The sequence below is a fragment of the Mustelus asterias genome, chromosome 2, assembly GCF_964213995.1.
Source record: "Mustelus asterias chromosome 2, sMusAst1.hap1.1, whole genome shotgun sequence".
Classification (NCBI taxonomy): Eukaryota; Metazoa; Chordata; class Chondrichthyes; order Carcharhiniformes; family Triakidae; genus Mustelus; species Mustelus asterias.
Genome location: NC_135802.1, coordinates 54,754,675 through 54,781,452, shown reverse-complemented (window position 1 = coordinate 54,781,452; position 26,778 = coordinate 54,754,675). Strand labels below are relative to the sequence as shown.

General features: G+C 40.2%; 1 protein-coding gene across 5 annotated transcripts in view; it reads right to left on the bottom strand.

Moving 5' to 3' along the window:
• Positions 1-26,778, bottom strand: part of akap9 (A kinase (PRKA) anchor protein 9) — a 200,873-nt gene that overhangs the window by 108,055 nt on the left and 66,040 nt on the right. For all 5 annotated transcript variants that reach the window (XM_078235519.1, XM_078235549.1, XM_078235528.1 and 2 more), the window contains 7 exons: positions 24,561-24,642; positions 18,146-18,340; positions 17,347-17,811; positions 14,306-14,470; positions 11,934-12,074; positions 11,337-11,449; positions 9,268-9,491 (listed from right to left, as the gene is read on the bottom strand). In XM_078235519.1, coding sequence (XP_078091645.1) covers positions 9,268-9,491; positions 11,337-11,449; positions 11,934-12,074; positions 14,306-14,470; positions 17,347-17,811; positions 18,146-18,340; positions 24,561-24,642 — 1,385 coding nt within the window. The remainder of the gene's footprint in view (positions 1-9,267; positions 9,492-11,336; positions 11,450-11,933; positions 12,075-14,305; positions 14,471-17,346; positions 17,812-18,145; positions 18,341-24,560; positions 24,643-26,778) is intronic.

Here is a 26,778-nt window from a genome sequence, read left to right as displayed (position 1 = left end):
TCTGCAATAAGCCTTTGCAACTCCTGAAAGGTTGGTTTAGAGTTGATGTCCTGGGCACTGATGCATCAGGGGGGATAAAAGTTACCTGAACACTTTGTTACAGGAGACAGTCACACTTAAGTGCTTAGCTTATGCATTTCAGATCTCGTCCATAGACAGGAGGGTGTACCTATAGTGAAATAGACATGGGGATCCAGAAAGTAGCATTGGATGAGCCCCAGTCCTTGACTTGTTCAACAAATATGAGGTTCTTGCAGTCAATGTAGATGAGAGCTGGAACCGCAGGGAGAGTGAGCAAGCTAACCACAGAACCTTTGTACAGGTGTTAAATTAAAAAAAAGAACCACAAAGGTAATTATTTTGAGATGATTACCTGAGCCACAAGCAAATTGGTAGGGAGTCAATAAGATCAGACAGTTAAATGCATGGCTCAAAGATTAGCACAGGTGAAATGGATTTCCATTCATGAGGCACTGGTACCAGTACTGGGCAAGGAGGGAGTTGTTCCATTAGGTCGGGCTTCACTTGAACCACACAGATTAAATTCCTGGTGAATCGTCTCAGGAGGGCTGTAGAGGGAGCATTAAACTAAATAACGATGTAAGTTTCAAGTGAGGGTAACATAGAAAATTAAAGAGAAAGAACAAGGCACTTTTGCAGGATAAAAATATGGGTAATGATATCAAGAGTCAGACAGGCACGGCCAGAGTGTATAAACATTATATTGCACCAACAAATGGGATCAGAGTTGGAAAAGGTGGTAAAAAGTCAAAATTCATAACAAGATAAATGAACTGATGGCACAAATATAAATCAGTACGAAATAATAGCTGTTATAGAGAAGTAGCTCTAAAATACATAAAGGGCAAAAGAGTAACTAGGGACAGAATAGGGTTTCTTAAAGATCAACAAGATCATCTATCTGCAGAGCCACAAGAGATGAGTGAGATCCTAAATGAATATTTCTCATCGGTATTTACTGTTGAGAAAGGCATGGACGTTAGGGAACTTGGGGAAATAAATAGTGAAGACTTGAGGAGTGTACATACTACAGAGATGGAGGTGCTGGAAGTCATAAAGTTCATCAAGATAGATAAATCCCTGGAAACTGAAGTGTATCCCAGAAAGTTGTGGGAGGCTAGGGAGGAAATTGCGAGTCCCCTAGTGGAGATACTTGAATCATCGACAGCCACAGGTGAGGTGTCTGAAGATTGGAGGGTGTCTTTGTTTAAATAAGGGCTGCAGGGAAAAACCTGGGAACTAAAGGCCGGTGAGCCCAATGTCTGTAGTGGGTAAGTTGTTAGAAGGTATTCTGAGAAACAGGATCTACAGGCATTTAGAGAGGCAAGGACTGATTAGGGATAGTCAGCATGGCTTTGTGACTAGAAAATCATGTCTCACGAATTTGATTGAGTTTTTTTGAAGGGGTGACTAAGAAGATAGATGAGGGCAGTAGGAGAGTCTAAATTTAGAGAGCATAGGTTTAGGTGAAAGGGGAGAGATACAAAAGGCTGAGGGTGGTGAGTGTCCGGAACAAGCTGCCAGAGGTAGTAGTAGAGACGGGTACAATTTTGTCTTTTAAAAAGCATTTAAACAGTTAAAAGGATACGATTGGTAGAGGGATATGGGCCAAACGCGGGCAACTGGGACTAGCTTCATGGACCAGTTGGGCCGAAGGGCCTGTTTCCATGCTGTAAACGTCTATGACTCTAAAATGATCAAGGAAGGGAACTGCATATTCAAGGATATTTGACATTTCAGGAAGAAAGCAAGATGATGTGGAGCGGCTGTGTCAATGAAGGATGGATCAGCATAGTAGTGAGAAATGATCTTGGGGGGGGGTTTGGAGATCAAGTTGTAGAATCCATTTGTGGAGATAAGAAATGGCAAGGGGAAAAAAGTCATTTTCCATGTCCCCCTAACAGCAGGGACACAATAGGACAGAGTGCAAATCAGGAAATAATGGAAGCTTTTAACAAACTCCTAGGTAACACCAATCTTCATATAAATTAGACAAATCAAATTGAGAAACGTAGTCTTGAGGATGAGTTGATAAAATCTATTCAGGACAGTTTCTCAGAACAATACATTGGGGAACCAACCAGAAAACAGATTATTTTTAGATCTGGTGTTAGGAAATGAGACAAGATTAATTAATGATATCATAAAGGATCCTCTACACTACAGAAAGGTGATCATAATATGTTGAATTTCACATTCAGTTTGAAGGGAAGAAATCTGGGACTAAAAGTCATCATGTTCTCTCTCCTGCATTCACTGCCCTAGCATCCTGCAAACCACCTGCTTAAACCCCTCTGCCTTGTCCATTCCACCCTTAACTTCAACAAGCGTGAGGAGCTCATGGAATTTATTATAGCGTCAAGACAATATGATTTAGCTGCCTCTGCCATATCTAGGCTACCTGACCAAACTTATTTTAATAATATCCTCCCTGCTCTAGCCCTGAACTTCATTCTTTTTCCAGTTTCTCAACTATCTGCCCCCAAGCCCTCAAGCCTATTTCTAAAAACTGACCACCCAACTTGCCCAACTGGTGCTCACATTAGCCAGTTTTGTAAATGGCTCTCTCCAAGTGTCATTTCTCTCTCTCCTTTAATTTTGCCATTACAGCCCCTCCACAAAGTAAAACTAACCTCAACTCCACTGCCCTTGCGAACTACCATTCCATTTCTACTTCCTTTTCTCTGAAAAGTGCTTGAACATGTTGTTGGTATTTTCCATAATTTTCAGAACTCTGTGCTTCAAGCCGTTCAATCAGCACTCTTGCCCTCCACAGAACAGTTCTTACTAAAGTCACAGATGATATCTCCTATGACCATGACAAAGGTAAACTTTCCCTGCTCATCCTTCTTCCCCTGTCTACAACCTTTGACATGGTTGACCACATTCACCTGCATCAATGCATCTCTACTGTTGTCCACCTGGGTGGGAATGCTCTCAGTAGTTTCTTTCTTATCAACCTAATTTGAATGATTTCACTTGTTTCTCCTGTACCATTACCTCTGGTGATCATCGTATTTCACATCTGCGCATTGCCCCTCGGCAACATCACCCAAAGACACAATGGTAGTTTTCACATGTACGCTGACAACTACATGGACTGCGTTGGTTCAAAAAGGCAGCGCACCACCACTTCTCATGGGCAATTAGAGATGGGCAATAAATGCTGGCCTAGCTAGCGACACCCACGTCCAAGGATATAAAAACAAACTCAACTCTACCGTACCACCACATTTGCCACTCTCCCACTGTTGCTAAATAGCCAACATCCAGTAAAGGATGAGCAAAGATTTTCCACAATTAAATATTGAAAGGCTGAAGCAATTGTTTTTGAGCCACAGTCCAAACTCAATTCACTAGTTGGCAACTCCATTTCTCTCCCTGGCAACAGACTCAGGTTAAGTCAGTCTGTTCGCAACCTACCTGTCACATTTTATCCCATAATATCCATGGTATCACTAATGTCTATTGTCACCTCTATAACATTGTCCAACTTTGCCCCATGTTAGTTCATCTGTTGCTGAATCCTCATTCATGCCTTTCTTACTTCTCGACTCAACTATTCTACTGCACTACAAAACTCAGTTGCCCCATGTCTTAACTTGGAGCAAGTCCTGTTTCCCTATCAACCCTGTGCCTGTTGACATATATTGACAACTTTCTGACTATAAAATTCTCATGTCTGTTTTCAAATCCCTCCATGCCCTTGCCCTCCCCATCTCTATAATGTCCTCCAACCCCACAATCTGAGATAACTGAGATAAGTTATGGTTCCTCTTATTCTGGCCTCTTGTGCCTTCTCAATTATAATCGCTCCACCACTGATGCTTACATCTTCAATTGCCTAGGTTCAACTTCTGCAATTCCCCCCATCTCTCCTTCTCCTTTAAGACACTCCTTTAAACTTACCTCTTTTTGGCACAGTGGTTAGCACTGCTGCCTCACAGCGCCAGGGACCTGGGTTTGATTCCCAGCTTGGGTCACTATCTGTGTGGAGTTTGCACGTTCTCCCCGTGTCTGCGTGGGTTTCCTCCAGGTTCTCCCACAGTCCAACAGATGTGCTGGTTAGATGCTTGACCCGAACAGGCGCTGGATTGTGGCGACTAGGGGAATTTCACAGTAATGTCATTGCAGTGTTAATGTAAGCTTTACTTGTGACTAATAAATAAACATTAACTTTTCCCAAGCTTTTGGTCACCTGACCTAATATCAATTATGAGATTCAGTAACACAGTGTTTAGTTTTTTAATGCTCCTGAGAAATGCCTTGACATTTCAATATAATAAAGGTGCTCTATAAATATAAGTTATGGTTGAAACTAGTATCTTAAGCTTAAATAAAGTAAATTACAAAGGTAATTTTGTAATTACAAAGGATAAAGGAAAATAGATTAAAAGGCAAGATGGTCGATATAGTGGCAAATAATTAAGGAGATATTTCATTATTCTCAATAAAGATATATTTCATTAAGAAAGGTTCTACAAGAACGTTGAACTATCCATGGCTAACAAGATATGGGTGACATCAAATTGAAAGAAAATATACAATGTTATGAGGATTAGTTGTAGCCCTACACTGCAGAAGGAAGCCATTCATCCCATCGAGTCTGCATTCTCCGACCGAGCATTTTACCCAGGCCCAATCCCCGTAACCCCACGTATTTACCCTACTAATCCCCTTAACATACACATCTTGGGATACTAAGGGCAATTTAACATGGCCAATCGGCACATCTTTGGATTGTGGGAGGAAACCGGAACACCCAGAGAAAACCCATGCAAGAACAGGGAGAACATGCAAACTCCACACGTCACCCAAGGCTGGAATCGAACCCAGGATTCCTGGCACTGTGAGGCAGCAGTGCGAACCACGAAGCACCGTGCTGCCCCAAGAAAAGCTTGAAAATCAGTAAAGGGTGGCCAAACCGAGAGAAAACAGCTGAGAACAATCTATAAAAATAAAGAACAGACAGTAGAAGTTCCTTTTTATACATAAAAAGAAAGAAAGCTGCTCAAGTAAACATTCGTCCCTTAGAAGACAAGAATGGGGAATTAATAATGGAAAACTTGGAATATTTTGTACATGTCTTCATGATAAAAGACAATAAAAGCGTCTCAAGAATAGTAGAAAATCGGGGGTATAAGGGAGGCAGAACTTAAAGCAACTATCTCTAGAAGCGAAAGTACGAGGACAAACTAATGGGACTGAAGGTGGACAAGTTTACTGATCTAAACAAAGAGAATGTTGGAAGAATTCAGGTTTGGCAGCATCTGTACGCAGAGAGAACAGAGTTGACGTTTTGAGTCCGTTTGGCTCTTCATCAAAACAGAGGAGGGTAAAATCTGTTGGGTACTATATTGTAGCTATAAGAGATTGCAATGAAACTGTAGCAAAATTAAGAACAAGAGATAGATGACCAGGTGGGGAGGGGGAAGGATTATTTTTGCATTGAGGACAATGTATGGGCTATTTTAAAAAGGGGTTAAAATGGAATAAAAAGGTCACAGTCTAAAGTAGTTGAACTCAATGTCGAAGGCTGCATCATGCTTAATCAAAAGGTGAGATGCTGCTCTTTCAGCTTGCGCTGAGTTTCAATGGAGCATTGCAACAGGCCAAGACGGACATGTGGGCATGACACCAAGATGTTCAGTTAAAATGGCAAGCAACAGGAAGGTTGGGATTATGCTTGCGGACAGCGAAGGTGTTCTGCAAAGCATTTGTCTCCTTGATGTAGACGAGACCTCATTGGAAGCAGCGAACACAATAAACCAAATTGAAGGAGGTGCAAGAGAAACACTGCTTAACCTGAAAGGAGTGTTTGGGACCTTGAATGGTGAAGACGGGGGAAGGTGAAGGGCAGGTGTTGCACTTCTTGCAATTGCAAAATTCTTCTAATCTGATGGTCAGCATCCTATGATCTTCAGCAAAGAAGCTGGAGAGATAGTGGATACCTTGGTTGAAACTTTCCCAAAATTCCCCAAAATACCTGTGGATTAAAAAACCGGAAATATAACATCCCCATTCAAGAATGGAGAAATAAGCAGGAATCTCCTCTTCTTCTCAGGCAGTCCTTTGGAGTCAAGGACAACTTGCTTCCTCACTAAAAATGAGTTCCCACGTGACTGAGGAGTCCATTGCATGGCCTACAGTCTCTGCCACAGGTGGGACAGTGGTTGGAGGAGAGTGGGGTTCCCAGATTGCAGTCCTTTTGCTGTCGATGCTTGGCTTCAGCTTCCTCTTCGCAGTGAAATTTAAGGTGTTTAGCTCCTTCTCAGATGCTTTTGTTCCAGTTCAGGCAGTTTTGAGCCAGGGATTCCCAGGTGTTAGTGGGATGTTGCATGTTTTCAAGGAAGTTTCGAAGGTGCCTTTTTCCCTCTGCCTCCTGGGGTACATTTGCCAAGTCGGAGCTCTAAGTAGAGTGCTTGTTTTGGGAGTCTGTGTTAGGCACATAGATAATGTGGCCTGTCCAGCGGAGCTGTTCAAGATGGCCAATGTCAGCCCTTGTTGACAGTAAGCTCCCACAGTATGAAAAGTGGTCCAGGTTGTCCAACGACTCGTCATGGATTTTGATAACTGCGAGGGAGTGGGGAGCAGTGCTTTGTGGCGGGGGCAGGTTGGTGCAGGACCTTTGTTTTATGGATGTTTAACACAAGGTCTATGCTGTTACATGCCCCATGGAAGGTGCTGATGAAGGGAGATGAAAGCAGAAATCTATAGGTCAGTTAGCCTGACAACTATCACTGGGAAAATGCTGGAAACCATTATTAAAAAAAGATAAACTTGCCTCGATATAGCATTTTTCATGACTAGAAGTCTCAAAATGCTTCATAGCCAATGAAGAATGTTTTTTTTGAAACAATTGCACCCCACCTCCTCTCCAGCCATCCGCAAATTTTTGTTTCAGATAATTATCTATTTCTCTTTGAAAGCCTCAATCGAATCTTCCTTCGCCACACTCTCAGGCAGAGCAACTGTAGACAGTGAATTATTTTATACAGTCATCCCTTTGTGGAGAAGAGTCAAATACTTTCTTTTCCATTATGCTAAATTTCAGTTAAATTTAGTATTTCCCACCAAAGGTAGCAGAAGTGGGATGCATAAACATGATGTTTGCATGCATGCTGTATTGAGTGAGTTACATAAACCTAAGCAAAAATATTGCATCTTCTAAGCAACTATAAATGGTCCAAAATTTTAATAAAGATAACTGTTTACATTACTTAGATAAAAACCATCTTGCCAGATCATATTCATATAAATGAAAGAAAAAGATTGCATTTATACAGTACTTCTCATGACCTCATGTCATCCCAAAGTACTTTACAGCCAATTATGCACTTCTGAAGTGTAGCTACATTTTTAATGTAGGAAATGAGGCAAGTAACTCACCTCCCGACTCCCCAAAGCTAGTTCACGCTACAATTCTGCAATGTGATGGAATACTCGCCACTTGCCTGGATGAGTCCTGCTCCAATAACACTCAAGAAGCTCAACACCATTCAAGACAAAGCAGTCTGCTTGATTATCACCCCATCCGCCATCCTAAACATTCACTCCCTTCACCATTGATACACAGTGGCGGCACTGCTTATTATCTACAAGATGCACTGCACTAACTCACCAAGGTCCCTTCAACAAAACCCTCCAAATCTGCAACCTGTCCCACCTAGAAGGGCAAGGGTAGGATGGAAATACCATCACCTATGTATTTTGCTTCAAGTCACACACTATCCTGACTTGGAACGATACATTATTACTTCACTGATACTGAATCAAATCCTGGAACTTCCTTCCCAACAGCACAGTGTACTCAGTATGAAGCGACCTCAGTAGTTCAAGGTGGTGGCTCACCACAACCTTTCAAGGACAATTAAGAATAGACATCAAATGCTGCCCTAACCAGCGATACCTATATCCTATGAAAGACTTTTTAAAAATTGAGTCCCTCTTTTCATCTGTAGAAGTCATGTAGAACCACAGCGTTAACTCCGTTTCTCTCCACAGATGCTGTCAGACATGCTGAGTTTATCCAACATTTTCTGTTTTCATTTCGGACTTCCAGCATCCACAGTTTTTAAAAAAAAGTAATTTGTACTTCCCAGACAACTGCTGTGCAATCCTTACATGGGGGCTGCCAGAGAGGGGTCTCCCAGCATACCTTTGGGGTACGGTACACTGAATCTCAGGAGTTAATTACAGGCTATAATATCACAATAAAGAAGGTGCCCATCATGTAGCTAAATAGGAATTCAAATTAGGAAAAGCAGCTCCTGAGAAGCATTAGCTGGAGGAAAGGTATATGAATATAGATTCACCTATATTGTGGCGAGTATGTTTACATTTCAGAGAAGCCAACAACTGCTGTTGAAGTTGCATACCTGCACATGATAGGCCTATTATTCAATGGGGTTTATGATGTGTGCTCATTCTCTGGTAACGCACTCAGATTTTCAGTTCATGAGGAACTCCTGGTGCCTGTTGTCCCCTTGAGCTAAGTTTCATAAGTCCATATTATATCAATCACCAACTATCTATTTCTACATGGCTACCGTCTGCTTTTAGTTCTTCATTGTCTGCCGTAAGTTGTTCCTCATTTTTATCAAAACTCTTATCCATGTTTATATTACATTCAAGCTAAACTGTTTCAACATTATGCTTGATGGCCTCTGGAGTGTCATACAATATGAACTCAGACTTACGATGAACTTCCTGTTCTGTACTACATTCTATTTCACTATTGCCCCAGTTTTTGACCAAATCCATTGGCTACATATCTCCCAATGTGATTAATTCTAAATCCCTGTCTACAAATCTATCTAAAGCATTATTCCTTTTTCAGCTATCAGTGCGTCTTAGGCTCCTGTTTTGCAGTCCCTTTCCCCTAATCCTTTTCTGTGCCACCTTCAGGGAGAGAACCTTTACTCATCTCACTATGGAACTCTTTCCTTAAACCCTTCCACATTGGCCACATATAATGGGTTATACTGAGCCGATGTTCAGACTTATAGTGTGTCAGTCTGTCCAGTGAGGAGAGGATTGGGCGGAGTATAGATCTCCCAATAGCCATAGTGTAAGTCAACACATGAGCAAGTAACAATATGCAAGGAAAGATGATAAATATATCATGCTCCTTATTCCAATTATGCTTCACATTTAACAAATGTCAGCCATCAGTAAGTTACTCTTTACTAATTTTCTAACATTACTAACTTCATTAGATAAGTAGAAATGTTAACAGAGACATACCTTCTACAGCTCCATGGCTCCGGAATTCGAACGGTTGCAATGCCTCAATGGGCTCTTGTGTGTCTTTTTCCCACAAAAGTGTTCTCAAAGGAGGCTGTCCTTTGACTGATCTCTCTAGGAAGGCTGAAACATGCCTACTTATAGTTTCTTCTGCAGCCGCCGTTGTCTTAACCACTTCTGACAATACTTTCAAGAGTCTCTCATTGGTCTTTTGTAAACTATTTCTATACAAGTTGATAAAATATTAGTGCAGGAGTATTTTAAGGTACAAGATTAACAACTGTATCAAGAGGAAACTATCAAATATTATATGATATTTTACCTGGTTTCTCAATCGGAATTTAATCACAACTTGTACTTGTTCAATGTCTTTAATGTGTTAAAAAGTTTCAAAGCATTTCATAAGAGCATAATAAGACAACATCTGACATTAACCCAAAGAATTTAACATTAAAACAAGTGACAAAAAACTTTGTCAAATAAGTCATGAAGATACAGGGACATGCACAAGGGGAGAGTTCCAGGAACATAGATTTCTCAGAGTTGTAGGGTCAGAGGAAGTTAGAGAAAAAGTGGGAACATTACATGGACAGAAATGAACAAAAGGAGTGGACAGGGTGGACAGGACTTACTCTGAATTAGGATGCCAACAGCAAAATTTTGGATGAGTTCAAGTTTATGGAGGGTGGAGGATAGGATGCCAGCCAGGACAGCATTGCAATTGTTGAGCCTGGAGGCAACAAAGTCATGGATGAGGATTTTAACAGCAGCAGCTTTGAGGTTGGGACAGTGATAGGTGATAGTAGGTAGGTGAAATAGACAGTCTTTATGGTGGAGATTGTATTACTTGTATGGAAGCTCAGCATCAAATAAAAAACTGTGGTTACCAAGTCTGGATCAACCTGAGACAGTGGCCAAGTCAAATGATGGAATCAGTAGCTATGGGAGAGGAGTTTACAGCTGGGACCAAAGACAATGGCTTTAGTTTTGCCAACATTTATTTGGAGAAAGACTGGATGTTGGATAGAGACAGCAATAAGTTGGAAGAAGTAGTGGTGAGGAAGAGCAGGATGTCAGCATGTTGAATTCTCAAAGATTTTCTCAGCAGCAAGTCGATGAAAAACAGAATAGGATCAAGGATAAAATCTTTGGTGGGCTCAAGATAAAGATACAGATGAGAAGAGAAGCTACTGCATCAGATTCTATTGATAGTTGAATAGGCAAGATTGTAACCAGGTAGTGTAGTCTCAATAAATTAGACAACGGAGGTGAAACTTTGAAAAAGATAGTGTTGTTAACTCTGTCAAAGCCTACAGGTATATTGTAAAGGACGAAGAATGATAGGGCACCATGGTCACAGTCATGGAGGATGTAATTGTTGACTATGGTTAAGGCTGTTGCACTGCTGCAGTCGGAGTGGAAACCTGATTGGAACAGATCCTATATAGAGGAAATGTAGGTATGGATTTGGGAGAGACCATGTGCAACAACTTGGGGAAAAAAAAGGAAATTGGAGATGGGGTATGGTGAAGGCTGGGGAGACGATGATAATGGCAGACCTGAAAAGGGAGAGGGACAGTGCCCAAGGAGAGGGGATTATTTACAATATTAACTAGCAAGAGGATCAGGAAAGAAAGTTGAGTAGTCAACACTTAATTGGAAGTAAAGTCAAGAGGTGGGCTTCATCAACAGGATGAATTTGGAGATTAAAAGAGGAATCTCAGCCCCAAAACTAAAGAAATATGTGATTTCTGGGATAAGGCAGTGGGATCTTTAGGACTGAGTATGGTTTGGTGCCTAGGGAAAAGAATGCAGGTGGCTGAGCTAATTCAAGCTACCACCATTCCTCAGTTTCGTACCATGAATTATTTACAAATTGTACTAGAAAATATACTTACGACATAAGTAATGCATTACTCTGATCTAGTAACGTGTTTTATAAAAAATCAATTTTTTAAAACCATGGACTTGAAAATTCAAGTCAGGAAAGTAAATTACAAATAGTGCTTAGTGAATTTATGTTTTTAAAACATTCAAACTTGAAAGGCAAATTGCTACACCATTCTAACCTTTGTTCTGCAAGGTCACTTTCATATGCTTCTTCAGATTTTTCTTCATTTGATGGTATGCTGTTGGCCTCATCAGAATGCTCTTGGGATTTAGGCTCGTCTTCTGATTCATTCTGTGCCGAGTTGCGGATTGGTAGCAAGTTAACAAATGACAAAAATCCTGTCATTTTACTTTAAAATTTTCTTCCCCAAATTCATAGCCTAATTCATTACAAACCTCAAGTCTAAAGCAACTTTACATATTGTTTAATTTATCAGCTCCACGGTATACTGATACATATACTGTACAACACGATCTTAAGTACTGCTTTTCAATTTGGTTTGCAAATTTAAGACTATGCATTACATTTAGCCTGGCAAAACAAACAGCGTCCAGGTAAATCCCTCTTGTATGTTACTATGACAACATAAGGCCTCATCAGCAAATGCTGTAAACGATGCCACACCTATAGCTGTTGGGAGCCAATAAGTGCAGCAGCCCAACAAATTTTATGCAGTTTATTAACAAATCAATACAACTAGAATTAATTACAGGCAATAATCAGATATTAAACCAAGCTGCAGGAAAAGACAAAAACAGGTACAAGTTCAATTTACCGTCTCCGTCTGTGTACTTCTATTGTGGATTCCCTGAGAGAGTCTTTCCTTTCCAGTTGCATGAAAACATTTAAGTTTTTCCAGTTCTGCAAACATTCTTTCATCTTCGAAGAATAGTTTCTCATTACAAACAGGGTCATTCTGTAATTTAACAAAAAACTGTCTAAATGATCTTTCTTAATTGTAAATCAAATTTGTAAATAAAAATTAAAATGTTAGAACATAGAACAGTACAGCACAGAACAGGCCCTTCGGCCCACGATGTTGTGCCGAGCTTTGTCTGAAACCCAGATCAAGCTATTTCCTCCCTATCATCCCGAAGTACTCCATGTGCCTATCCAATAGCTTCTTAAATGTTCTTAAAGTTTCTCAAATGTTAATTTATAAGATAACATATAACACAAAGTAACATTCTAATGTAGAATTATAGTGATTGTGTACAAATTTTGCTAGTTCAGAAATAGGAAAAAAGGGAAAGAGATCTAGAAGTAAAGATCCATTTATCCATTTTAGCATTTGCTGAGTTTGGGCAAAGTGTGGTTGCCAAGGGGAGTTTTGATAGTGTTCAAAATTGTGAGGGTATCTAGACAGACCCTAACTATAACGGCCCCCCCCCCCCCCCCCAACCACTATCTGCTCTACATGATACAAACAACTGAAACACAAGTGTAAATTCTATACTCTAAACTTTACCACTTGTTCTCCCATCCTACAGTTTTGATTTGTTTCTTTTGATATTTTTTCTAATTTCTACAAAACGTTTCAATCTAAGCATCATATGCTAACAGGTCCACTACGTTTTCAGCCTTTAAGCTTCATTTTAGATGTCCTACATTCAGATCCAGCATTCCTTTTAACTGTCACAGAGGTTTACAGCATGGAAACGGGCCCTTCGGCCCAACTTGTCCATGCCACCCTTTTTTTTAAAAACCCCAAAGCTAGTCCCAATTGCCCGCATTTTGCCCATATCCCTCTATATCCATCTTACCCATGTAACTGTCTAAAAATGCTTTTAAAAGACAAAATTGTACCCACCTTTACTACTACCTCTAGCACCTTGTTCCAGACACTCACCACCCTCTGAAAAAATTGCCCCTCTGGACACTTGTGTCTCTCCCCTCTCACCTCAAATGAATGCCCTCTAGTTTTAGACTCCCCTATCTTTGGGAAAAGATATTGACTATCTAGCTGATCTGTGCCCCTCATTATTTTATAGACCTCTATAAGATCATCCCTCAGCCTTCTACGCTCCAGAGAAAAAAGTCCCAGTCTATCCAGCCCCTCCTTATAACTCAAACCATCAAGTCCCGGTAGCATCCTAGTAAATCTCCTCTGTACTCTTTCTAGTTTAATAATATCCTTTCTATAATAGGGTGACCAGAACTGCACACAGTATTCCAAGTGTGGCCTTGTACAAGACAAATGTCTTGTACAACTTCAACAAGACGTCCCAACTCCTGTATTCAATGTTCTGACCGATGAAACCAAGCATGCAGAATGCCTTCTTCATCACTCTGTCCACCTGTGACTCCACTTTCAAGGAGCTATGAACTTGTACCCCATGATCTCTTTGTTCTGTAACTCTCCCCAATGCCCTACCATTAATTGAGTAAGTCCTGCCCTGGTTCGATCTACCAAAATGCATCACCTTGCATTTATCTAAATTAAACTCCATCTGCCATTCGTCAGCCCACTGGCCCAAATGATCAAGCTCCCGTTGCAATCCTAGATAACCTTCTTCACTGTCTACTATGCCACCAATCTTGGTGTCATCTGCAAACTTACTAACCATGCCTCCTATATTCTCATCCAAATCATTAATATAAATGACAAATAACCGTGGACCCAGCACAGATCCCTGGGGCACACCGCTGGTCATAGGTCTCCAGTTTGAAAAGCAACCCTCTACAACCACCCTCTGGCTTCTGTCATCAAGCCAATTTTGTATCCATTTGGTACCTCACCCTGGGTCTCATGAGATTTAACCTTATGCAACAACCTACCATGCGGTACCTTGTCAAAGGCCTTGCTAAAGTCCATGTAGACATCATCAACTGCACTGCTCTCATCTACCTTCTTGGTCAAATTTGAGAGACATGAATTTCCACTCAAAGCCATGCTAACCGTCCCCAATCAATCCTTGCATCTCTAAATGCCTGTAGATCCCGTTTCTCAAAATACCTTCCAACAACTTGCCCATCACAGATATGAGGCTCACTGGCCTGTAGTTGCCAGCTTTTCCCTGCAGCCCTTTTTAAACAAAGGCACAACATTTGCCACCCTCCAATCTTCAGGCTCAGTTTAATACGCATTATTACTGTATGCCCATATTCATGTTTACAAACTAGGTACATATGTCAAATTACTGTCACCTCTGCAAGCTGCCTTTTAAGGTTTTCCACCTCAGCCAACAACTGATCTTGTTCTTCTTGTAGTCGCTCCAGCTGTTGCATGTGCAATTGTCGTAAAGCTTCTACTGATTGTTGATGCTCTTGATCCTGTCGAACAAGCTCCTGCCTCATATCTTCTAGTCTTTCCTGGTGCATAATAAGAAAGAAAGAGATGAAGTTGCAACTTATTTTATGTTATAAAGATTCTATTTGAAAGTCACACTGCATGTGTATGGTTTCTTTTTAATAAATTCTATTTTTAAATATATCCATCAGATTCAGTGTTTAGCTAGTTTTTAAAATCTATTAACAGAAAGTACATAAGGTTAAAAAAAAATTAAGTTCTGTCCCAAGAACTCAGGATGTTCCTAGCCATCCCAAAGTTCACATCTGAAGTTTGAAAGCACTCTAATTGTATACGTGAGTACTTTCAATACCAAACACAGCACTTCCAACTTTTTAATTTAGTCAAGCATTGAAAGAGCTCATATTATTGCAAAATTCTCGTGAGCAGTCCTTTTGTGTTTAATAAAGTGTTTTAAAAAATCACAACTGTTTTTCTATAGACTGCAAACTCAAATATTTAACATAGGCAAGTTTCAAAAAAATATATTTTACAAAATTAATCAGAAATGCACAGACCTGTCTTAAAATGATTTCAAACGGCCCTACTAATCTGAGGTTATTCATGGTTTGAATTTATGAGAATTTCAGCCCAAAATAAAGGCATGTCAATACCATAAGTGATATGCCCATCATCTATTAAGTGAAACAGAGTAAAGCTGGATGCTTTCAAAAGACAAATAGCAGTGCACTGGATAGATAATGATGGTCTTCCATCGTCATAATAGAAACCTTATTTGCAGCAAAACAAAACCACTAATGTCCTATTCATTTTTAAAAACATAAACATATGGATCTTAAAAACAGAATCAATTTACTGATTCAATAAGTGATGACATCAATGAAAGAGGCAGCATGCGAACCGAGATAAATAGGCTCACATAGGCTAAAGGTAACACAATGAGCCTTTCTCACTTGACAATATCCTAAAATATGGCCCAACGGAAAGGAAGGGTGGTCTTAAAAAATTGACTGTGGTACATTTTCTGGTACAACATTTCTGAAAAAGGAAATAGGGAGGGCACAAGCCCAGCTTGTTCCCTTTAGGGTGATAGGAAGGAGTAATAAGACCAGAGAATAATAAGACCAGAGAACCATGGATGACAAGAGATATTCAAGATATGTTGGAAGGAAAAGAAAGGTTTTTAGCAGTTTGTGGATGACACAAAAATTAGCCGGGTGGTTAACAGTGAAGCTGAGTTTCTTGGGCTACAAGAAGATATAGACGGGCTGGTCGAATGGGCAGATGGAATTTACCCCTGAAATGTGGGAGGTTATACACTTTGGAAGGACTAACTTGACAAGAAAGTATTCAATGAACTGCATGACACTAGGGAATTCTGTAGAACAAAGGGAGCTTGGTGTGTTTGTCTATAGATCTCTGAAGGTGGAAGGGCATGTTAGTAGGTGGTGAAATACACATATGGGACATGCCTTCATCAATCGAGGTATAGAATACAAATGATGTGGAGATGCTGGCATTGGACTGGGGTAAATACAGTAAGAAGTCTCACAGCACCAGGTTTAAGTCCAACAGGTTTATTTGTGCTACCAAATAAACCTGTTGGACTTTAACCTGGTGTTGTGAGACTTCTTACTTAGAATACAAAAGCAGGAAAGTTATGTTGGAGTTGTACAGAGCTTTGGTGAGGCCACAGCTAGAGTACTGTGCGCAGTTCTGGTCATCACATTACAGAAAGAATGTGATTGCACTGGAAGGGGTGCAGAGGAGATTCACTAGGATGCTACCTGGGATGGAACATTTAAGTTATGAAGAGAGGTTGCATAGGCTTAGGTTGTTTTCGTTGGATCAGAGAAGACTGATGGACAACTGATCGAGGTGTCCAAGTTACAAGGGGCATGGACAGAGTGGATAAGGAACTGCTGTTCCCCTTAGTTGAAGGGTCAGTCATGAGGGGACATAGGTTCAAGGTGTGGGACAGAGGTTTAGTGGGGGAATGTGAGGAAAAACCTTTTTGCCCAAAGGGTGGTGACAGTCTGGAATGCATTGCCTTGGAGGGTGGTAGAGGTGAGTTGCCTCACATCCTTTAAAAAGTATCTGGACGAGCACTTGGCATGTCATAACATTCATCTCTACAGGCCAAGTGCTGATAAATGGGAGGTCAGGTGTTTCTCGCATGTCAGTACAGGCTTGATGGGCCAAAGGGCCTCTTCTGCACTATGATTTCTAAGTTGAGGGTAAGTTACTTTGTTAGGGTTCTGGATCTGATCTGTGCTATGACATGCACGGATATGCTAGAAAGCAACTATTTATCTGGTGTACCATGCACAGTTTGGTCTCCTTACTCAAGGATACAGTTGCATTTGACACAGTTCAGAGAAAGCTCACTCAACTGGGATAAAGGGGTTATTTTATGTTGAAAGTTTGAGCCTATACCCACTGGGGTTCAGAAGAATGAGGGATGATCTTATTGAAACATATACAATCCTAAGGGACTTGACAGGGTGGAAGCTGCGAGGATATTTTCCCTGGTCAGAGACTCTTGAAGCAGGGGACGTGATTAAAAAATTTGGGGTCTCCCATTTAAGATTAAGGGATTGAGAATTTTTCTGAGGTTTGTTAGCCTGTGGAATTCCTATCTCCCAAGAACAATGGACACTTGGTCATTGAATATATTCAAAGCTGAGTTAAGTAGATCAGCAAGGAAGTCAAAAGTTTATTTGGGGGGGGGGGGGGGGGGGGGGGGGGGGGGAGAGAGAGAGAGGAGGAGGAGGAAGAGCAACAGGAAACCGGAGTTGGGGCCACAATCAGATCAGCCATTATCCTGAGTGGTGGAGCATATTCAAGAGGCCCAGTGGCATACTCCTGCTCCTAATGTTTCTTGCGCTATGTGCACTTCAAGGTTTTCATTATTTATTTCACATAAGTGGGAACTCACCTGTGCAATCTCATGTTTCTCTAATTCAGTAGTTTCTATTTTACATTCATTGTTCATTTCTTTCAGACTGGAATCATCTTCAGCACAAGAACCCTTGAATAGTTCCTGGTCAGCTTTCAAAAACTCCTCCTGCAAAGCAGCTTCTGAAACCACATCAGCCATTTCCAATTTACATTCAGTCTTGTAATTTTGCAATTGCCTTTGCATAGCTAGAATTTCAGCTTCTTTCTGCTTCAAAGTTCTCTGAAGTTCCTCTTTTTCTTTTGAAAACAGATTTTTTAAACTTTGTTTGTCTTCATCAAACTGGAAGTGTAGATCTTGTTTAACAATCCCCAACCTTTCTTCTATTTCTTTCTCCCATTCTTCATCACTTATTTTACGTGGAGTAGACTCCTCTTGAAGGTCCCTTGTCATCCGAGCCAGCTCACTCCGTTGAGCAAACTGTACAGACATCTGTACAATTACCTATAACAATGTAGATAATCATTAGACTAAAAATGAATCTATAAGTTCACTTGTCAAAATTAAGATCAATTCAAAATTGATCTAATTTCACAGCAATTATTTTAATGCCAAATTAACAATTAAAGTCTAGAGCAGAAGAATGTCAGCTACCAATAATTGTTATTTTAGACTGTGACTATAATTGTCATGAGGTGAGGGAAACGTATAGGTAGGCGGTAGTGAGAACAAGTATCTCACTTTAAAATCAACCTCTCCAATACATGACACATTACCAGTTTTAATAAATCTGTAATACTATATTGCTAAACTTTAGTATTAAACAAGACTATCATACCTTAGCTATTTCTTTCTGCATACGTTCTTCATATTGCTTCTCCAAGAGATACATGACGTGACTAGATTTACTGTTTTGCTCTTCAGTATCTTGCAATACAATTGTTTGAAGAACTTCATTCAAGGCTCTCGAAGTAGGCTCCCCCCCAGCAAACTTAGTCGACTCCTCTCCAAATATTTCCACTTTTGCCTCAACCTATAAAAAAAAAATTACATAATAACAATAAGTTAACCAAGCCAAAAATTTAATGCTCATGGTACTTTTTGAGGAGCTGTTCTAAGATTAGATTTAAATTGGTTCAATTTCCAAGCTGACAGTCTGATGAATTAACATTGGACTAAAAGCAGCAGAACTCAAACCTGCTCTGCCATTTGATTAGAACATGACTGATCTGACTGTGATCTCAACTCCAGTTTCCTGTCGTCTTGCCCTAAATTCCTTTGCTTTCAAAAATCTATCTAACTCAGGCTTGAATGTATTCAAAGATGTGGAGATGCCGGCGTTGGACTGGGGTAAACACACTAAGAAGTTTAACAACACCAGGTTAAAGTCCAACAGGTTTATTTGGTAGCAAAAGCCACACAAGCTTTCGGAGCTCTTAGCCCCTTCTTCAGGTGAGTGGGAATTCTGTTCACAAACAGAGCTTATAAAGACACAGACTCAATTTACATGAATAATGGTTGGAATGCAAATACTTACAACTAATCAAGTCTTTAAGAGACGAAACAATGTGAGTGGAGAGAGCATCAAGACAGGCTAAAAAGATGTGTATTGTCTCCAGACTGTCTTGTCTGGAGACAATACACATCTTTTTAGCCTGTCTTGATGCTCTCTCCACTCACATTGTTTCGTCTCTTAAAGACTTGATTAGTTGCAAGTATTTGCATTCCAACCATTATTCATGTAAATTGAGTCTGTGTCTTTATAAGCTCGGTTTGTGAACAGAATTCCCACTCACCTGAAGGGGCTAAGAGCTCCGAAAGCTTGTGTGGCTTTTGCTACCAAATAAACCTGTTGGACTTTAACCTGGTGTTGTTAAACTTCTTACTGTATTCAAAGACCCAGCCTCCATTGTTCTCTGGGGAAGTGAGTTCCACAGAATAACGCCCCTCAGGCAATGAAAATCTCATCTCAGTTTTAAATGGGAGACCTCTAATGTTTTGAATTATGCCCCTTAGTTCTAGACTCTGCCATAATGGATAACATCTACCCTGTTAAGCTCCCTCAGTGACTTGCATGTTTCAATAAAATCACCTCTTTCTTCTAAACTCCAATAAGTGTAGGTCCAACCTGCTCAACCATTCCTCATAAGATAACCCTTCATCCCAGGAATCGATGAATGAACTTTCTCTGAACTGCTTCTAATGCAATCATATCCTTAAGTAAAGAGACCAAAACTGTATAAAGTACTGCAGGTATGATCTAAGGTCTTGCGGCAAAATTTCCCTACTTTTATAATCTATTCGCTTTTCAATAAATGCCAACATTCACTTTGCATTTCTAATCATTTGCTGCACTCTCATACAAAGCTTTTGTAAGTGTCACACAAAGTAAGATCCCATGTGCTTGGATAGAGGATTGGCTAACCAACAGAAAACGAAATGAGGATAAATGGGTCTTTTTCTGGTTGGGAAGTTGTAACTAGTGGTTTGCTACAGGGTTCAGTTCTTGGGCCTAACTATTTACAATCTATATTACTGACTCGAATGCAGGTATAGAATGTATAATAGCCAAATTTGCAGACGACCCCAAAATATGTGGGAAAGCAAGTTTCAATGAGGAAATAAGAAATTTACAAATGGATATGGATAGGTTAGGCGTGTAAGCCAAAATTGGGCAGATGGAATTTAACATGGATTAGCGAGACGTTTGGTCAGAGGAATAAAAAGACAAATTATCTAAATGGAGAAAAACTTCAGTGAAGAGGGATTCAGAGTGTCCTCATGCACGAATCGCAGGAAGTTACTATGCAGGTGCAGCAGATAATAAGGATGACAAGTGGAATTTTGGCATTCATTGTTAATGGAATAGAGTATAAAAGTTGTTGCAACTGTACAGGGCATTGGTGAGGCTGCTTCTGGAGTACTACGCACAGTTTTGGTCCCCTTACTTGAGGAAGGATGGAAATGTAGAAAGGATCAGAGAAGGTTCACTAGATTGATTCCAGAATAAAGGACTTGGCTTATGAGGAGCGATTGGGCCGTTAAGGCCAATACTCGCTGGAGTTTAGAAGAATGAGAGTACTAATTGAGGTAAACAAGATGCTAAAGGGATTGACAGGGTAGACAAAAAGTGGATGTTTCCCCTTGTTGGGTATTCCAGAACGAGGCACGATAGTTTTAGCCTAAGGAGTGGCAAGTTTAAAATGAAATGAGGAGGAACTACTTCACTCAAAGGGAATTGTGGAATTCTCTACCCACAGCGCAGTGGACGCTGGAACTCTAAACGAATTTGAGTAGATATGCTTTTAATTAGTAGAAGGATGAAGGGTTAAGGGGAGTGGAGATAAGGCCGAGTTCATATTGAATGACAGAGCAGGCTCAAGGGGTTGAATTGCCTATTTCCTGCTCCTAGTTAATATTGACCAGAATAGGCAGATCCTCTTTACCAGAGTTTCGCAGTTTCGTTCCATTCAAATTGAACGCTGCTTATCTAATCTTCCTGTCAAAGTGGACAAGTTCACATTTTCTGACATAATACTCCAAATGCCAAATATTTTCTCACTCACTGAACCTATCTAAATCCCTTTGCAGACTCTTTACAACTTACTTCCTTATCGATCTGTGTGTCATCAGCAAGTCACCCAAGCAATTGATGTAGATTATAAATAGTTGAGGTTCTAGCGCAGATCCACATGGTGCACCACTAGCAACAGCTTGCCAACCTGAAAATGATCTATTTATTCCTACTATCTGCTTCCTTTTAGCTAACCAATCCTCTAGCCATGTTGAAAAGTTATTCCCGACACCATAAGCTCTTATTTTGTGTATAACATTTCATCAGATGACTTTTGGAAATCCAAGTACATTACACCTACAGGCTCCCTTTTATCTACATTGTTTGTCACTTCCTCGAAGAACACTAATAAATTAGCCAAACATGATTTCCCTTTCATAAAACTATGGTGATTCTGCCTGATTGTTATTTTTCTAAATATCCCATCATTACATTCTTAATAATGGATTCTAGCATTTTCCCTATGACAGATGTTAAGCTAATTTGTTTGTAGTTTCCCGCTTTCTGTCTCCCTCCTTTCTTGAATAATAGCGTTACATAAGCAATTTTCCAATCTGCTGGGACCTTTCCAGAAGCTAGCAAATTTTGGAAGGTCTAAACCAAAGCGTCCAGTATCTGTACAGACACTTCTTTTAAGACCCTAGGATGCAGGCCATCAGGTTCAGGGGATTCGTCAACCTTTGGTTCTAATATTTTTCCTAATACCTTTTCCCTAGATATTGTGTTGTTTCTCCCTCCTTTTTACCTATTGGTTTTCAAGTATTCTTGGCTTTTTACTACAGTGAAGATTGGCACACAATATGCGTTCAACACTTCTGCCATTTTCTTGTTTCCGATTACTAATTCCCCAGTCTCATCCTCTCAGGGACCAACACTCACTTTAGTTACTCTTTTCCTTTTTAAATACTTGTAGAAACTGTTTTTACATTTCTAGCTAGTTGTCTCTCGCATTCCAATTTCTCTCTTTTTTTAAAGTTTTCTTTGCTGATATCTAAAATCTGTCCAATCTTCTGACCTGCTACTAATCTTCAGTATTGTGCACTTTTTATTCCAAACTGAAACTACCCTTAACTTCCTTAGTTAGCCACGGATGGTGCATCTTTCTCAATGAAACATATGGAGAGTGTGTGGGGCCAGAATGAACCAATAAAGAAATATTACTGGTTAAGATAAACTATCTTCATTGTTTTCTGAACTTTTAATTATTGTATTTGCATTGCATTTTATAATTTTTCAGACTCCTATTTATTGACTCCAACTCGGCCTTCAACACCATTATTCCCACAAAACTCATCTCCAAACACTGTGGCCTGGAGCTCGGCTCCTCCCTCTGCGACTGGATGCTAGACTTCCTAACCCACAGACTGCAATTAGTAAGGCTAGGCAGCAACACCTCTTCCATGATCATCCTCAACACCGGTGCCCACAAGGATGTGTCCTCAGCCCCTTACTATACTCCTTATACATTTATGACTGCGTGGCCAAATTCCCCTCGATTTTCAAGTTTGCTGATGACACCACCGTAGAGAAGTGAATCTCAAACAATGATGAGACATAGTACAGGAAAGAGATAGAAAATCTAGTGAACTGATGCAACAACAATCTCTCCCTCAATGTCAACAAAATGAAGGAGATAGTCATCGAATTCAGGAAGCGCAGTGGAGGACATCCCTCTGTTTACATCGTAAGTCTCACAACACCAGGTTAAAGTCCAACAGGTTTATTTAGTAGCAAATACCATAAGCTTTCGGAGCACTGCTCCTTCGTCAGATGGAGTGGAAATCTGCTCTCAAACAGTGCAAACAGACAGAATCAGTTTGAGAGCAGATTTCCACTCCATCTGACGAAGGAGCAGTGCTCCAAAAGTTTATGGTATTTGCTACCAAATAAACCTGTTGGACTTTAACCTGGTATTGTGAGACTTCTTACTGTGTTCACTCCAGTCCAACGCCGGCATCTCCACATTCTGTCTACATCAACAGGGACAAAGTAGAAATGGTCAAAAGCTTCAGGTTTCTAGGTGTCCAGATCACCAACAACCTGTCCTGGTCCCTCCACGCTGACACTATAGTTAAGAAAGCCCACCAACACCTCTACTTTCTCAGGAGGCTAAGTAAATTTGGCATGTCTGCTACGACTCTCACCAACTTTTACAGATGCATGATAGAAAGCATTCTTTCTGGTTGTATCACAGATTGGTACGGCTCCTGCTCTGTCCAAGACGGCAAAAAACTACAACCAGTCATGAACGAAGCCCAGTCCATCATGCAAACCAGTCTCCCATCTATTTACTCTGTCTACACTTCCCGCTGTCTTGGAAAAGCAGCCAGCGTAATCAAGGATCCCACGCTCCCTGGATATACGCTCTTCCACCTTCTTCCATTGGAAAAAAGATACAAAAGTCTGAGGACACGTACCAACTGACTCAAGAACAGGTTCTTCCCTGATGCCATCAGACTTTTGAATGGACCTACCTCGTATTAAGTTGATCTTTCCCTACACCCTAGCAATGACTGTAATGCTACATTCTGCACTCTCTCCTTTCCTTCGCTATGTATGGTATACTTTGTATAACACGCAAGAAATAGTACTCTTCACTATATACTAATACATGTGACAATAATAAACTACTCTGACAATGGGTCATCTAGATTTGAAACATTGGCTCTATTCTCTCTCCACAGATGCTGTCAGACCTACTGAGATTTTTCAGCTTTTTTCTGTTATTGTTTCAGATTCCCGCATCCGCAGTATTTTGCGTTTATCTTTATTCTTAGGCCTTATTTGGTTTGATTTTCCTCATTAAATTATTTATTCAATATACTGTTAGTGGGTAAACTGTAATTACAACGACAAGTTAAACAAAAGTACTTAAAGACTTAGCTTAATGTTCACATGACCCAAGTGGCAGGCAATTGGCAAAGCCAAACAAGAGAAAATTCAACCACCCAACCTTCACATTCAATGATCTGACGAAAGCCAAATCCCCCACCCTCAGGCCAGCATTGACCAGAAACCTAACTGAACCAGACAGGAAAATGGAAGTTAGCTATCCTGCAGAGAACACTTCCCTGAAGTCTTTCCATCTGCAAGGCACAATTCTGGGTGCGATGGAATATTCTCCACTTACCTGAATGAGTACAGCTTCAACTGCACTCAAAAAGCTTGACACTATCAAGAACAAAGAATCCACTTGATCTGTTTCCCCTTTCACCATTGGCATAGAATGGCATGGCTGCAGTGTGTACCAAGGTCAAGGCTTCTACAAAAGCATACCTCCCAAATCTGAGACTTCTACACCTTGAAGAATAAGGGTAGCAGACACATGGGAACATTACCACTTCTAACATCACCTTCAAGCCACACCATATCACAATTTGGCAATAAATTGCCATTTCTTGATCATTGGTCAAAATCCTGGAAATATCTACCTAGCAGCATTGTGAAAATATCTGCACAACATTGATTGCAACAGTTGAAGGTGGTGGTTCACCATCAACCTTCTTGAGGACAATTAGGGATGGGCAATAAATGCAGGCCATGCCAGCAATAACCTCATCCTGTAAATGAGTAAATTTAAAAAACACCCAATAGTTCCTCCAACCAAAATCTCGACCAACAGAATACCCCAAAACATATCATTTTAATGATTACATTTTATAATCCATCATGTATTTACCTTATATGTCCCTTCCTTTTCCTCTTCTAGACCAACACCACAACTTCCAGCCACTTTCTCACCAGGGACATTTATTTCTGACCTAAAGGAAACAATGGAGAAAACAAAGAGCAAAGGAAAAATCAGTCAGAATTTAATCAAGCCATTTAGCTACAGCCAATCTAGAAATCCTCATTTTAAAGTTAAAAGTTAAAGTTAATTTATTAGTCACAAGTAAGGCTTACATTAACACTGCAATGAAGTTACTGTGAAATTCCCCTAGTCGCCACAGTCCCCCGCCTGTTCGGGTCAATGCACCTAACCAGCAGAATGTGGGGGGAAACTGGAGCATCCGGAGGAAACCCACGCAGACACGGGGAGAACGTGCAAACTCCACACAGACAGTGACACAAGCTGGGAATCGAACCCGGATCCCTGGCGCTATAACCACTGTGCTACCGTGCCACGCCATAAAATAAAATCTTAATTTTATCACTTTCTTACCTCTTTTACCATGGTCTTGAAAACTCAAATTTTTGGCATGGCCATTAATATTTCTTTTTAGGATTCTATATTCATTGTGTGCAAGATTACATTGCCATAAAGTGTCTTGGGATATTTATCTACATTAAAGGTACTTGTTCTTGTTCAGCTAAGTTTATTCAGCAGTAGACGTGCTCATTAATATTCAAAAGTGGAGAGATACGTCTATATACATGCATATTTTATTACAACTACTTAACTGTTTCTTATCCAAGGAGTGGAAGATAATAACAGATGGTGCCTGAAAAATGCAGCCAGTTTGGCAGGATCCGTAGAGAGAGAAGCAGAGTTAAAGTTTTGAGTCAATATGACATCGAAGAAGAGTCATATTGGATTTGAAACATTAACTTTGCTTCTCTTTTCACTGATGTTGCCAGATCTATTGAGTTTTTCCAACATATCTTTCATTATCTCCAGCATTCACAATATTTTGCTTTTATTTTCGAAGAAGATAACTTGAAACAAAACATTAAAAGAGCGTATGATGCACATATCAAGTGGCAATGAATTTCAAACACAAACCTGCAACTTGAGAACATTTTAGTGATCAAAATGTAATGAATGTACCAAGTTTCTTTTATTAATTCGCGAGATACAGGCATGGCTGGCAAAGCCAACATTTATTGCCCATCTTTATACAACTTCCTGGCTGTGGCAGAGAACAGTTAAGAGTTGACCATGTGTGTGCGTGTCTGGAGTTACAAACTGGTTAGACCAGATAGGAGCAGCAGATCTCTTTCCCTAAAAAGCATCAATGAACCAAAATGGCTTTTTCAGCAATCTGATAGTTTTATGGCCACCAGTATTGAGATAAATATTACATTTCAGATTTATTTAACTAACTGAATTTAAATTCCCCAGCTGCTAATGGTGGAATTTTAACTCCTATTTCTGGATAATTAATCTAGGCCTTTGGATTACTAGTCCAGTACCATAGCCATTATGCCATCTGGTGGATCACCAGTGCCAGGAGCCTTTACCAATAATTTACTAAGGAACCTGCCTGAAATGAGTAATTGCAATTGAAATTTTGAAAGGAATACTCATTTACCCTTCACCACTATTCAAAGATCTGAAAATAATTGACCTGCAATACACAATCAACACCCGAAATGTCCATCTCATTAGATCATTATTCACTGTACATCATGCAAACTCACAAATGGACCAAATACCGCAACCTTTGAACCTGAAAAATGCCACATCTACCTCAAATTACCCTGGAAAGGCAAAGCACCTCAAAAATTAGAACAACAGGGTAATCAAGCCGTTTCACACTGCTACGATGCAGTGATCATGGTGCGAACAGTAACAAGTCTCACAACACCAAGTTTATTTGGAACCAGGAGCTTTCGGAGCGTTGCTCGTTCATCAGGTGAGTGTGAATAGTTTGAGGAGATAAATTCAAAGCAGTAGACAGTAAAAAGAAAATCCATGCACCACTGAGATTAAACTGATTGACCTGTGGTTTTTGCTTTTTTTTAAACCAAGGTTGCAACATTTGCAATTCTCATGTTGTCTACTGCCACCCCATGTACCCGAGGAGGAATTGGCGATTAGAGCCAGTACCTCCACAATTTCCACCTTCCCCTCCTTCAGCCTTCTTGAATGAAACCCACCCAATCCTGGCAACTTATCAAATTTAAGTACAGCAAAACTTTCTAATACTGCTTTTTGATCAATTTTTAGCCCATCC